Source organism: Prionailurus bengalensis, chromosome D1, assembly GCF_016509475.1.
Source record: "Prionailurus bengalensis isolate Pbe53 chromosome D1, Fcat_Pben_1.1_paternal_pri, whole genome shotgun sequence".
NCBI classification, from domain to species: Eukaryota; Metazoa; Chordata; class Mammalia; order Carnivora; family Felidae; genus Prionailurus; species Prionailurus bengalensis.
In genome coordinates, this window is record NC_057346.1 from 39729131 (window position 1) to 39742276 (window position 13146).

The following is a 13146-nucleotide window of genomic DNA, read 5'->3' on the forward strand; positions in this document are numbered from 1 at the left end:
TCATTCTTAATTCACAGGCTCTCCACGTGACAGGCAAGATGGCTCCCCAGTATTCTCAGGTTTGTATCCTCTGATTTCAGCAATCCCAGCAATGACGTCAGGGCAGCCTCCAAAGGCCAATGTGCCCATCCCTGAACCAAACACTATCTGGTTCAATGCTCTCTTAGTATCTCCCAGGGGCCAGGCCCTTTGCAAACAAATAGGCTGTCCAAGAACACTTGGATAGATGAAGGGATGGATTGGTGCCTGGGTAGATGGGTATGTGGGTAGATGGATGGATGGACCCATGTGTGGATGGTGGACAGATGGATGGATGGATGGCGGGTGGATCTCATTAGTATCCAATGACTCCACCCAGAGCTGCCTGAGGCTCTCTTGTTGTCCCCTTCTTCCCACCCCTCTTAGCCCAGGCTGTCACTTCACTTTCCTAAAAGCCTTCTGGTTGCCCATGGAGCCATTAGATGGTCTCTCTTGGTCCTCAGCCAACAGCTAGTACTTTCCCTCCCTCTTGTATCCAGCATCCAGCTGAGTCTGGAATCAATACCAGGACGCTGGGTGTGAACGGAAGGAGCCTGCTCTTTATTTGCCATTATTTACTTCTGAGCGTGTGCATTCCCACTGCTTTCCCATTCTCTCTGTCTCTCCTCTCTTTTCCTTCCCACTCCTTGGGAACTGGCTCAACCACAATAGGATCAGCTCATCTGCATTTGGCCCTAGAGGACCTGCCAGACTCCGAGGAGGAGGGCAGAGGCGGCGGGCGGGCGGGAGCCGCACGGCGCTGTGACAGCGCACAGTCGGGCCCGCGCTCGCCGCCTGGAAGCCCATGCCGGGCCGGAGCCGGGCCGGGATTGCTCATGAGGCCTCTGCCGAGCGGGAGTAGGAAGAACCGCGGCATATCCCTGGGGCTCCTCGCCCTCTGCCTGACCGCAGCCTGCTGTCTGCAAAGTAAGCGCGGGGCGGCGGAGAGGGGGAGGCGGCGGGGCGAGCGCAGCGGGGAGGCTCGGGGCGCGGCGGGGCGGCGGGGCCAGGGGGGCTGCGGAGGACCGCGGGGTGCGCGGGGCGCGGCGGGGGACCGCAGGGCGGCGTGGGGCGGCATTCGGGTCCCGGGTGTCGCGGCTGCCGGGCCACAGGCCCTAGCCCACCTTGGGGGCCCCGCCTGGCAGGGGACGCGCTGCTCCCCGGCGGGGCTGGGCGCGTCCCCTACGGCGCCGATCGCGGCCGGAGGGGACGAGCAAACCGCAGGCTCTCCGGTCCTGGCACCTTGGGCCACTTGGGGGTGCCCGTCCCGGCCCCGCCCGGCGGGGCGTTATCAGAGCCGGAAGCCGGCGGGGAGATAACCGGCTCCGGGCCCGGGCGGCCGCCTCCTCTGCAGTATTTTCTATTTCTTTTTCCTGGAATGACCGGACTGCAGCTGAGGTGTTCCGACCCCAAGGCACGCGGGCCCCGCCCCCTACTGTGGGGACCCCTTGTCCTCCTCCGGGCTTCCCCGGTCACCAGGACATTCTGTAGGCCTTCCCTAAAAGCAGAAGAGCCCACAGCAGACTCTTGAAGTAAAGGGGTTCTGGGGGTTGGGGTTTGGGTGTTGGGGCTTGAGGTGGCCCTTGCCACTGTGCACCGAGTGGCGGGCTTTGGGTGACCCTAGAATCTCCCTAGTATGGGGAGTCTGGATGTAAGTCACAGCTGCACAAACTCCCAATGGCACAAACTACAGACTGTAAGTTTTACTTTCTCCTCTAGTCATTAACGTTATCGTCATTCCCACTTTACAGATTAGCTAAGTGAGGTTCAGAGTGACCAGTGCAGGGCCATTGGAGGTGGGAGGGCCAATAGTAAGAGCCAGCTCTCACTAAGCATGGATGCATTCGCGATCCCTCAGACTTTACAAGACTTCTGTCCTTGAATCCACAAGGCAACCCTCTTAAGTGCTACTCGATTTCTGTTTCACAAGTGAGGAAAGGAGACACAGAGGTTGCTACTTGCACAAAGTCACCGGCTGTTCCTGGGGAGGGTGGGGTGCCAGGGTTCCAACCCGAGCACTCTAGCACTGCACCCTTACACCTCTCTGACTAGACCCCAGCTTTGGAGCCTGCACATCTCAGAAACCCAGAAAGACTGGCACCAGGCATGCACTTCTGGCTGCCTGTTGAGGGAGAAGTAACAGATTGTTATTTCTCAGGTAGGTGGGTGTGTTTGGCCTGGCAGTGACCTTTTCAATTGTTTTTCAAGGCTCCAACACGTTTCCAACCACCATTCTTACACAACAGATGTTCCCAAGACTCAGGCGCCAGCCAATTGCCACAGTGTGTAATTCATTCATTCGCTCACTCGTTCAGGGCCCCCTCTGCCTGTAGGAAGCAGGCCCCGGTGGGGAACCTAGTTCAGAGTCGTGCCCTCAGACAAGCAAACGACAGTGCCAGCTTGCAGTGGTGAGTCTGGAGAGGCAGGAAGTGCAAACCTTCTGGGAGCCCTGGACGTTCAGAACCCAGACTGGAGAACTGGCCCCACTGAGTCATTCGTGGCCCAGTCCCCAGGAGGACAGAGGAGCAGGCTGAGTCTGGTCTGGGGAGGGAGTGGATAGGCCAGAAGCCACCACGGCTAGAATGGAGCTGTGGGTTCTGGGCTTAGCTGGGGACGGGATGGGTGGGAAGGGGCGGGAGAGCCAGTGTAGGGGGAATCTCACCGAAGCCCCCGGAAAGGCCCAGAAACCATTCCAGGACAGGGCCCGTTCATGCTCTGTCTCTCTCTGTCTCAAAAGTAAATAAACGTTTAAAAAAAAAAAAAAAAAAAAAAAAAAAAAAAAAAAAAAACTTAAAAAATAAATAAATAAAAATAAAAAAGGAAGTCTTCCAAATTCCTTCATTTCTGATCTCCACGGGAGATCTGACATACTCCATGCTGGTCTGGCAGGGGGCTGCAGACAGGAGACCCTCCTTTCTCTATTACCACCAGGACCTGAGGACACCTATATGTGACACCCTATTTGCTGTTGGACTTTTTTCTTTATCATGTATGTATGTATGTATAATGGACATACAAGGCATTCAATATTACTGTAGGTGTACAATACATTTTTTTTAGATTTTTTAAATTGTTTTTTAAGTCTATTGATTTCTTTTGAGAGAGAGCAAGAGAGCGAGCAGGGGAGGCGCAGAGAGAAGGAGAGAGAGAGAATCCCAAGCAGGCCCTGCACCATCAGCACAGAACCCGATGTGGGGCTCAGACTCGTGAACCATGACAGCGTGACCGGAAATGAAACCATGAGTCGGGCGATTAACCGCCTGAGCTATCCAGGTGCCCCTAAGGTGTACAACATATTGATTTGATAATTCTATGTATTGCTCAGTGCTCATCAAGATAAGTGTGGTCATCCTCTGTCACCAACAACATTATTAAAAGATGATTGACTGCGTTCCCTATGCTGTGCTTTTCATCTCCGTGACATTTACTTTATAACTGAAAGTTTGTACCTCTTAATCCCGTGTCCCCACCCTCCCAGCCTCCTCCCCTCTGGCATCCACCAGTTCTCCGTATTTAAGGGTATGTTTCTGTTTGTTTGTTTGTTCATTTGTTTTGTTTTTTAGATTCCACATATAAGTGAAATAATACGGTATTTGTCTTATCCATGTCTGACTTATTTCACGTCGCATAATACCCTCTAGGTCCATCCATGTTGTCACAAATGGCAAGATATTCTTTCTTATGGCTGAGTGATATTCCGTTGTAGATATATACCACTCCTTCTTTATTCATTCATCTATTGATGACACGTCTGTTGCTTCCATATCTTGGCCGTTGTACAATAATGCTACAATAGGCATAGGGTTACATATATCTTTTCAAATTAGTGTCTTGGTTTTCTTTGGGTTTTCCAGCAGCGCAAATCCTGGAACCCATGATAGTTTTAATTTTAATCTTTTGAGGAACTTCCATACTGTTTTCCACAGTGGCTGCCCCAGTTTTCGTCCCCACCAACAATGCATGAGGGCTTCCTTTTGTCCACATCCTCACCAACATTGGTTTTTTCTTGTCTTTCTGATACTAGCTATTCTGACCTGTGCAAAGTGGTATCTCACTGTCGTTTTGATTTTCATTTCCCTGATGATTAGTGATGTTGAGCATCTTTTCACGTGTCTGTTGGACACCTGTATGTCTTCCTTGGAAAAACGGTTATTCAGATCTTCTGCCCATTTTTTAATCAGGTTGTTTGGGCTTTTTGCTGTTGAATTGTATAAGTTCTTTATATATTTTGGACATTAATCCCTTAGCAGATATACCACTGCAAGTATCTTCAATAGTTGCCCTTTTGTTTTGTTGATGGTTTCCTTTGTAGAGCAAAAGGTTTTTATTTTGGTGTAGTCCTGAGTCTTTATTTTTGCTTTTGTTTCCCTTGCCTGAGGAGACGTATCTAGAAGAATGTTGTGAAGACTGATATTCAAGAGATTACTGCCTCTGTTTTCATTTAGAGGTTTTATGCTTTCAGGTCTCACATTTATGTCTTTAATCCATTCGAGTTCATTTTTGTGTATTGTTTAGGCAGGTGTTCCAGTTTTATTCTTTTGCATGTAGCTGTCCAGTTTTCCCGAAACCATTTGTTGAAGAGACAAGTATTCTCTTATGTACTCTTGCTTCCTTTGTTGTAAGTTAATTGACCATATAATCTTGGATTTATTTCTGGTCTTTGTATTCTGTTCTGTTGATCTCTGTGCCTGTTTCTGTGCTAATACTATACTGTTTTGATTATTATAGTTATAGTTACAGTATGTCTTAAAGTTCAGGGTTATGATACCTTCAGCTTTGTTTTTCTTTCTAAAGATTGTGTGGTTATTTGGGGTCTTTGTGGTTCCATACAAATTTTAGGATTCTTTGTTCCAGTTCTGTGAAAAATGCTGTTGGCATTTTGATAGGGATTGCATTAAATCTGTAGATTGCTTTGGGTAATATGGATTAATGGTAATAAGAATTAATGATATTAATTCTTCTAATCCATGAGCATGGTATATCTTTCCATTCGTTTGTGTCGTCCTCAATTTCTTTCACCAATGCAGTTTTTCATCAGTGTTCTTTCATCAGTATAGTTTTCAGAGTTTAGGTCTTTCCCCTCCTTGGTTAAATTTATTCGTAGGTATTTTATTCTTGTTGGTGCTATTGTAAATGGAATCGTCTTCATAATTTCTTTATCTGCTACTATTAGTGTGTAGAAATGCAACAGATTTTTGCATATTGATTTTGTGTTCTGCAACTCTACTGAATTCATTTATCAGTTTGAATAGTTTTTTGGTGGGGTCTTTAGGATTTTCTATACACAGTATCATGTCATCTGCAGATAGCGGCAATTTTCTTCTTTCTTACCAGTATGGAGCCTTTTAAAATCTTTGTCTTGTCCACTTGCTGCAGCTAGGATTTCCAGGACTATGTTGAATCAAAGTGGGGAGAGTGGACATCCTTGTCTTGTTCCTGATCTCAGAGGAAACACTTTCAGTTTTTCACCCTTGAACATGATGTAAGCTGTGGGTTTTCCATAGATTTCCTTTGCTCTGTTGAGGTATGTTTCCTCTAGACCTACTTTATTGAGGGTTTTCATCGTGAACAGGTGTTGTACTTTGTCTAATGCTTTTTCTGCATCTATTAAACTAATCATATGGTTTTTACCCTTCCTCTTGTTAATGTGATGTATCACCTTGAATGATTTACAAATCTTGAACCACCTGGATCTTTATATTAATCTCACTTGAGCATGGTGAATGACTTTATTACTGTGGTGTGGAATTCTGTTTACTCATATTTTGCTGAGGATTTTTGCATCTTTGCTCATCAGAGATATTGGCCTGTAGTTTTCTCCCTTTTTATAGTGTCTTTGTTTGGTTTGGGTATCAGGGTAATGCTGTCCTCATGGAATCCATTAAGAAGTTTTCCTTCATCTATTTTTGGAATAGTTTGAAAAGAATAGGTATTAAGTCTTCTTTAAATGAGTCAGAGAATTCACCTGTGTAGCCATCCGGTCCTGGACTTTTGTTTGTTGAGAGTTTTTTTTTTATTATTGATTCAATTTTAGTACTAGTAATTGATTAGTCCAGATTTTCCTGAATCAGTTGTGGAAGGGTGTACACTTTCAGGGATCTACCCACGCCTTCTAGGTTGTCCAATTTGTTGGCATATAAATTTTCCCAATATTCTCTTATAATTCTTTATATTTCTGTGCTGTTGGTTGTTATTTCTTCTGCTTCATTTCTGATTTGAATCATTAGAGTCTTCTCTCTTTATTTTCTTGATGAGTCTGGCTGTAAAGGTTGGTCAATGCTATCTTTTCAAAGAACCAGCGCTTGGTTTCATTGTTTTTTTTTTTTTTCCCCTACTGTTTTTTCTGTCTCCTTCATTTATTTCCGCTGTAATCTTTATTATTTCCTTCTTTCCACTGGTTTGGGGCTTTGTTCTTCTTTTTCTGACTCCATTATGGGTAAGGGTAGGTTGTTTATTTGAGATTTGTTTTGTTTCCTGAGGTAGACCTGTTGCCATAAACTTCCCTCTTAGAACTGCTTTGCTGTGTCCCAGTGATTTTGGATGGTTGTATTTTCTTTTTCACTTGTCTCCATGTATTTTCGTCTTTTCTTTGATTTCTTTATTGAGTTGTTTAGAAGCATGTTGTTTAGCCTCCATGTGTTTGTGTTTTTTCCAGTTGTTCTCTTGTAATTGATTTTCAGTTTCATATGGTTGTGGTTGGAAAAGATGCTTGATAGGATTTCAATCTTGTTAAATTTACTAAGACGTGTTTTGTGACCTAACATGTGATCTATCCTAACATGGAAGATGTTCCATATGCACTTGGAAGAATATGTAGTCTGTTGTTTTGAGATGGAAAGTTCTGTACATATCTGTTAGTCTATCTGGTCTAATGTGTTTGTTGTTCAAAGCCATTATTTTATAGTTGATTTTCTGTCTGGATGATCTACCCATTGATGTATGTGCTGTGTTAAAGTCCCCTACTATTATTGTATTATGTCAGTTTCTTCCTTTATGCCTGAAAATCATTGCTGTATGTATTTAGGAACTCTGTGTTGGGTCCATAAATATTTACAATTGTTATATCCTCTTGTTGGATTGATACATTTATCATTATGTAGGGCCCTTTTTTGTGTCTTGCTACAGTCTTCATGGTTTTTTTTAATGTATTTTTTCTATTTTATTTAAAAAAATTTTTTTTTAATGTTTTTATTTATATTTGAGACAGAGAGACAGAGTATAAGCAGGGGAGGGGCAGAGAGAGAGAGGGAGACACAGAATCTGAAGCAGGCTCCAGGCTCTGAGCTGTCAGCACAGAGCCTGACGTGGGGCTCGAACTCACAGACTGTGAGATCATGACCTGAGCTGAAGGCCGACATTTAACTGACTGAGCCACCCAGGCTCCCCTTCATTTATTTTTTTAAGTTTATTTATTTAGAGAGAGAGGGAGAGAGAGATGGAGAGGGGCAGAGAGAGAGGGACAGGGAGAGAATCCCAAGCAGGCTCCACACTGTCAGCACAGAGCCAGATGCAAGGCTTGATCTCACAAACCATGAGATCATGACGTGAGCCAAAAATCAAGAGTCAGATACTGAACCGATTGAGCCACCCATGCACCCCGTTACAGTCTTCATTTTAAAGCCTATTATGTCTGATAGAAGTATTGCTACCTTGGCTTTTTTTCTCTCCTCTCATTTGCATAGTATATGTTTTCCCAGCCCTTCACTTCAATAGGTATGTGTCTTTAGGTCTCAAATGAGTCTCTGGTTGGCAGCATATAGATGGGTATTTTTTTTAATCCATTCAGTCACCCTATGTTTTTGATTGGAGCGTTTAGTTCATTTATATTTGAAGCAATTATTGATAGGTAGGTACTTAATGCCATTCTGTTCATTGTTTTCTGGTTAAGTAAATACTTTCCTGTCCAGGGAAAACGCAGGTGCGGGCAGACCAGGCTCACGAATGCACTGGACCAAGGAGGCGCAGTGTCAGCAGGGTCTCCGAGTGGGGTTTGCGCTAAGATCCTGGTAGATGCAGGGTAAGGCAGCAACACACTTCCCCTTCCCTTGCTTAGCATGTCTGGACCCTTCTGGGTCCTTTCTTCTCTTGTTTTCTGGCCTTGTGGTCTGATGGTTTTCTTCAGTGTTGTGCTTGGATTTCTTTCTCTTTGGTGTTTGCACACCTATCATAGATTTTTGATTTGTGGTTACCATTGGGTTCAAATACAACATCTTATATGTATAGCGGTCTATATTAGGTTAATGATCGCTTAAGTTGGAACACATTCTAAAAGCACTAATGTGTCCTGTATATGATATCATATTTTGCATGTTTTTATGTGGCCTATCCCGTGACTAATTTTTGTAGATATAATCGATTTTCCTACTTTTGCACGTTAATCTCCATTCTGACTTTGCAACTGGTTAATCTACTACTTTACTATATGTTTGCTTTTACTTGTGAAATTCTTTCTCTTTCATAATTTTCTTACTTCTAGTTACGGCCTTTTCTTTCCCCTCAAAGAATTCCCTTTAACATTTCGGTAAGCCTGGGTTAGTGGTGATGAACTCCTTTAACCTTTGTTTCCTGGGAAACTCTCCTTCTATTCTGAAGGATTCCCTTGCCTGGTAGGGCATTTTTGGTTGTAGTTTTTCCCTTTTAGCACTTTGCATATGAATATATCATGCCACTTCTGGCCTATAAAATTTCTGCTGAGAAATCAGTCAATAGCCTTATGGAGTTTTTCCTGTATGTAACTGGCTTTTCTCTTGCTGCTTTTTTTTTTTTTTTTAAGTTTATTTATTTGGGGAGAGACAGACACCGCTAGGGGGGGAAGGGGCAGAAAGAGAGGGAGACAGAGAATCCCAAGCAGGCTCTGCACTGTCAGCACGAGCCCAATGTGGGGCTCAAACCCACGAAACCTGGAGATCATGACCTGATCTGAAATCAAGAGTTGGATGCTTAACTGTCTGACTCACCCAGGTGCCCTGGTCTCCTGCTGCTTTTCAAATTAAAGGTTCAATTCTCTTTCGGCATCGCCATCGTTTTAATGATTGTGTGCCTTGGTGTGAACCTCCTAGGGTTAATCTTGTTAGGGGCTCTCTGTGCTTTCTGAATCAGCAAGTCTGTTTCCTTCCCCAGATTAGGGGTTTTCAGCTGTTATTTCTTCAATTTTTTATTTAAAAAAAATTTTTTTATGTTTATTCATTTTTTTAATTTTTTTTAACGTTTATTTATTTTTGAGACAGAGAGAGACAGAGCATGAACAGGGAAGGGTCAGAGAGAGAGGGAGACACAGAATTTGAAACAGGCTCCAGGCTCTGAGCGGTCAGCACAGAGCCCGATGCAGGGCTCGAACTCACGGACCGCAAGATCATGACCTGAGCCCAAGTCGGAAACTTAACCGACTGAGCCACCCAGGCGCCCCTGTTTATTCATTTTTTGATAGAGACAGAGCGTGAGTAGGGGAGGGGCAGAGAGAGAGGGAGACACAGAATCTGAAACGGACTCCAGGCTTTGAACTGACAGCACAGAGCCCGACGCGGGGCTTGAACTCACGGACCGTGAGATCATGACCTGAGCCAAAGTCGGACGCCTAACCACCTGAGCCACCCAGACGCCCCTCTTCATTTTTTTTTAAATTTTTTTATTTTTGAGAGAGAGAGAGAGAGAGAGAGAGAATGAGCGGGGGAGGGGCAGAGAGAGAGGGAGACACAGAATCCAAAGCAGGCTCCAGGCTCCGAGCTGTCAGCACAGAGCCGGACATGGGGCTTAAACCCACAGACCGCGAGATCATGACTTGAGCCGAAGTCTGACACTTAACAAACTGAGCCACCCAGGCACCCCTGATAGGAGTAGACAATTCTAGGGATACAGCAGGCACTCAAAAAATAGGTGCCCGGTTCCTTCTCGGGCCTGGCCCAGAAGGGTCCAGACATGCTAAGCAAGGGAAGGGGAAGTGTGTTGCTGCCTTACCCTGCATCTACCAGGATCTTAGCGCAAACCCCACTCGGAGACCCTGCTGACACTGCGCCTCCTTGGTCCAGTGCATTCGTGAGCCTGGTCTGCCCGCACCTGCGTTTTCCCTGGACAGGAAAGTATTTACTTATCCAGCAGTAAATGGGGGTAGGAGAGAGGCCAGGTTGGCAAGTTCAAAGTTAGAAAATGATTTTCTCCCGTAACTGGGAAGGCCCCAGTCAGCCTTGTGGGCAAAGAAGAAATAGCACACTGGACCGTAACGGGAGCACTGGACGTTCCTTGTTCGAGTGTGCTTCAGGAAGCACATTGCCCTTTCCTCCTGCTGAGTCGCGCCCTGGGGACAGCTATGGCCTGTGCCATGCAGACCCCAGAGGAGCCTGGCTGCTCTGGGACTTCCTGAGGAATCCTTAGCTGGCAGAAAAGGAAGAGCCCGGGGAGCTCGTCCCAGTCCCAGCGCTGGCTGTAAACCCTGTACCCGTGCAAGTCCCCGTCCTCTCTGAGTGCACAGGGCAGTGAGCTTGGTGGTTCTCAGCCAAGGCTGCACATTAGAACCCCGTGGGGGGCTTGTAAGACCTACAGATGCCCACACCCTACTCTAGAGAGTCAAACTGGCATCTCCAAGGGCGGGAGCCAGTACCGCTGTGTTCTGATTTTAAGTTCCTTAGGTGATCCTAATGTGTGACCAGGCAGTGCTCCTGGACTAGGCCATTTCTATGTCCCCTCCATGAGTCTCATCCCACGGAAACAGTCAGGAAGCGTACATGTCTCTCCTACCTTCTGGTCTCAGAACACCCACCATTGTGTAGCGGAGCCTCACTTATGCCTTATTTGTGGTTTTTATCCTGACCAACCTATAGATACTTTCCCACCAGGCTTAGGTCGGGAAGGCAAGGCTGCCTAGCTTGGAAGTTCGGTTTGCTCAATAGTTCCTGAGTACCCAGGGTGTGAGAGGCCAGGATACTCAGCAGGAGGGGAAGGCATGGCCTGGGGCAGGGCAGGGGCGGGGAGGGCGGGGTGAGTCACATCCTAGCCTGATGATTGGATGTTAGGTGCCCTGGGGCCACAGAGAAAGGGATTTACCTGGCTTGTTTGGATTTGGGAAGAGGCTTCTAGAAGAGGAAACCGGGGAAAGCCAAGTAGGGGGTAGCCAGGTGAGCAAGGAGGGAGGCTGTTCTGAGTAACAGGAATTAAGAAGCACAGACCCAGCATTGCCCTCTTTCCTCCCTTTGCGCCAATAGCAGGTGACCATTCTTTGGTTAAACCAGGTCTTCCAACACTTGGCCAATTTCTTCCTATGCAATCTTGTAAGTTCTGTAAAAGTTAAAGAAACAGAGTTTGGGAAGGCTCTGGCTCTGGATCATAGGTTGAGCGAGCTGGAATAGTTCCTCTGATAGACCCTTACACTACTGCCAGAGAATTGGGAGGGAGATGTGGGTCCCTTGGCCCCAGGCAGTGACCAGGGGACCTCACGTGAGACTTCTCGATTTGCCCTTTTCTACCAATGTAACATTCGCTCTCCCGGGCTCACTAGGGGAATAGATCACATTCCTTTTGGAAGCCAATGCCCAGAAGCAGAAGCGCAGGCTTGATCTCTCCTGTTGCCATCAACCAAGCCTTCTATATATGTTAGGATGGGATTTCAGGGGTTCTTGAACCACAGCTTATTCCTTCATGTCGAGGAGACCGCCTCAGCCTGCATGAGCCATCCATCGTGTTACACGTCACTGGGCTCTGTCCATTCGGACCTCAGCACATGCTGGGCGCTCACCTGCTCCTTCCGGCAGGGAGGTGGGCAGTCAGTCGTCTGACATGAACGCAATGCAGGCTGGGAACTATGTTACAGGATCCCGGGGGGAGGGCCCTGACGGAGGAGGCACCTTGAGTGAGCACACACCTGAGATAGGGGACGGGGGAGTCTGAGCTGAGAACGAGGGGAGAAAGGCCCAGAGGGGAGAGGTCTGTAGTCTGGTGAACTAGAACTGGGTGGCGAGGAGTCTTGAGGGATGGGGATGGAAAAGAAAGTTGAGAGCAGATTACTGAGGACTTTCAGAGCCAGGGGAGACACAAGCATGTGTGTGGTCTAGAAGATCACTCCAGCTGACCGAAGAGAAGAAAAGGCAGTCTCTCCTGAGTTTTTATACTTGCTAATAACAGTGACAAGACAACGCTATGTGTGGCTGTTTATTGAGCACCTGCTTTGTGCCAGGTACTGCAAACAGCAGGCTTCCACTCACCTTCACATAATCCTGCAAATAGGTGCTGTTGGCTATTGGCCCCCATTATACAGATGAAGAAACTGAGGCTCAGAGAGGTTGAGGAGCTTGCCTAAAGGTACTCATTCCACTAGGCGCTTCTGGAAAGCCCACAGTGCCAGGCATTGTGATGGGCCCTGGGGACTCAACAGTGAAGAAAATGGATCTGCCCGCCCCACCACCATGTTCATAGTTGACAGCTGATCGAGGAGGATGAGCCATTAATCACAAGGAATTACCACGGACCGGGATAAGTGTGTTGATAGACAGGAACGGGGAGCTATGGGAACACAGAGCTGGGCCCCCTAACCTAGAGTGGAGCGATCAGGGAAGGCTTCCTGGAAGAAGTGATAGGTAAAATCTACAGGGTGAAGAGGAATCGGCCCCTCAGTGCCTCTGAAGGGGGAACTTTGTGCCCTAACTGTGGTACCTAGTCATGAATGTGCCTAAATCCTTTCATTGCTCTATACCTTTCTTCCAAGGGCCTTCAGGCATCCTATAAATACCTCTCGAAGAACCATTGGGAAGTCACCCCACTCCATTTCTTCCTTAGTCCTCCTGTTCCACACATATTAACTGTGGAGTTACCTGAGAACCCCACTTTCCAGTTCCCCAGGCTGGACACTGGCCCAGGCCCGACCATAAGTCCTGTAGCCCCGCTGTGCCGACAGCGAACCCTGCGGCACCCTGCCCCCCTCCCCCACAAGGCTGTGCAGGGCCAGCCAGGCAGCCCGCCTCCACCATGCCCGGCTGGCTTCCTTGACATCCGGGTAGAAATGCAGCCCATGGCTATTCAGAAGGGTTCAGCTTTGCAGCAAGGGTGGCTCTTGCTTGTGGTAGAGAGATCCCAAAAGGAATTCTGTGAGGAAATCATAAGACTTACAAGTGCTCATTCCAGTCTATACCTGCTATGGGATTT

General features: G+C 47.0%; 1 protein-coding gene across 2 annotated transcripts in view; it reads left to right on the plus strand.

Annotated features, from left to right (window-relative positions):
• The first annotated feature begins 482 nt into the window (after nucleotides 1–482).
• VSTM5 (V-set and transmembrane domain containing 5) overlaps nucleotides 483–13146 on the plus strand; it is a 32011-nt gene continuing 19347 nt past the window's right edge. For both annotated transcript variants that reach the window (XR_006297329.1, XM_043579935.1), the window contains exon 1: nucleotides 483–945. Coding sequence is in view for 1 of the 2 variants with exons in the window: in XM_043579935.1 (XP_043435870.1) it covers nucleotides 855–945 (91 nt within the window). In the remaining variant the exon portion in view is untranslated. The remainder of the gene's footprint in view (nucleotides 946–13146) is intronic.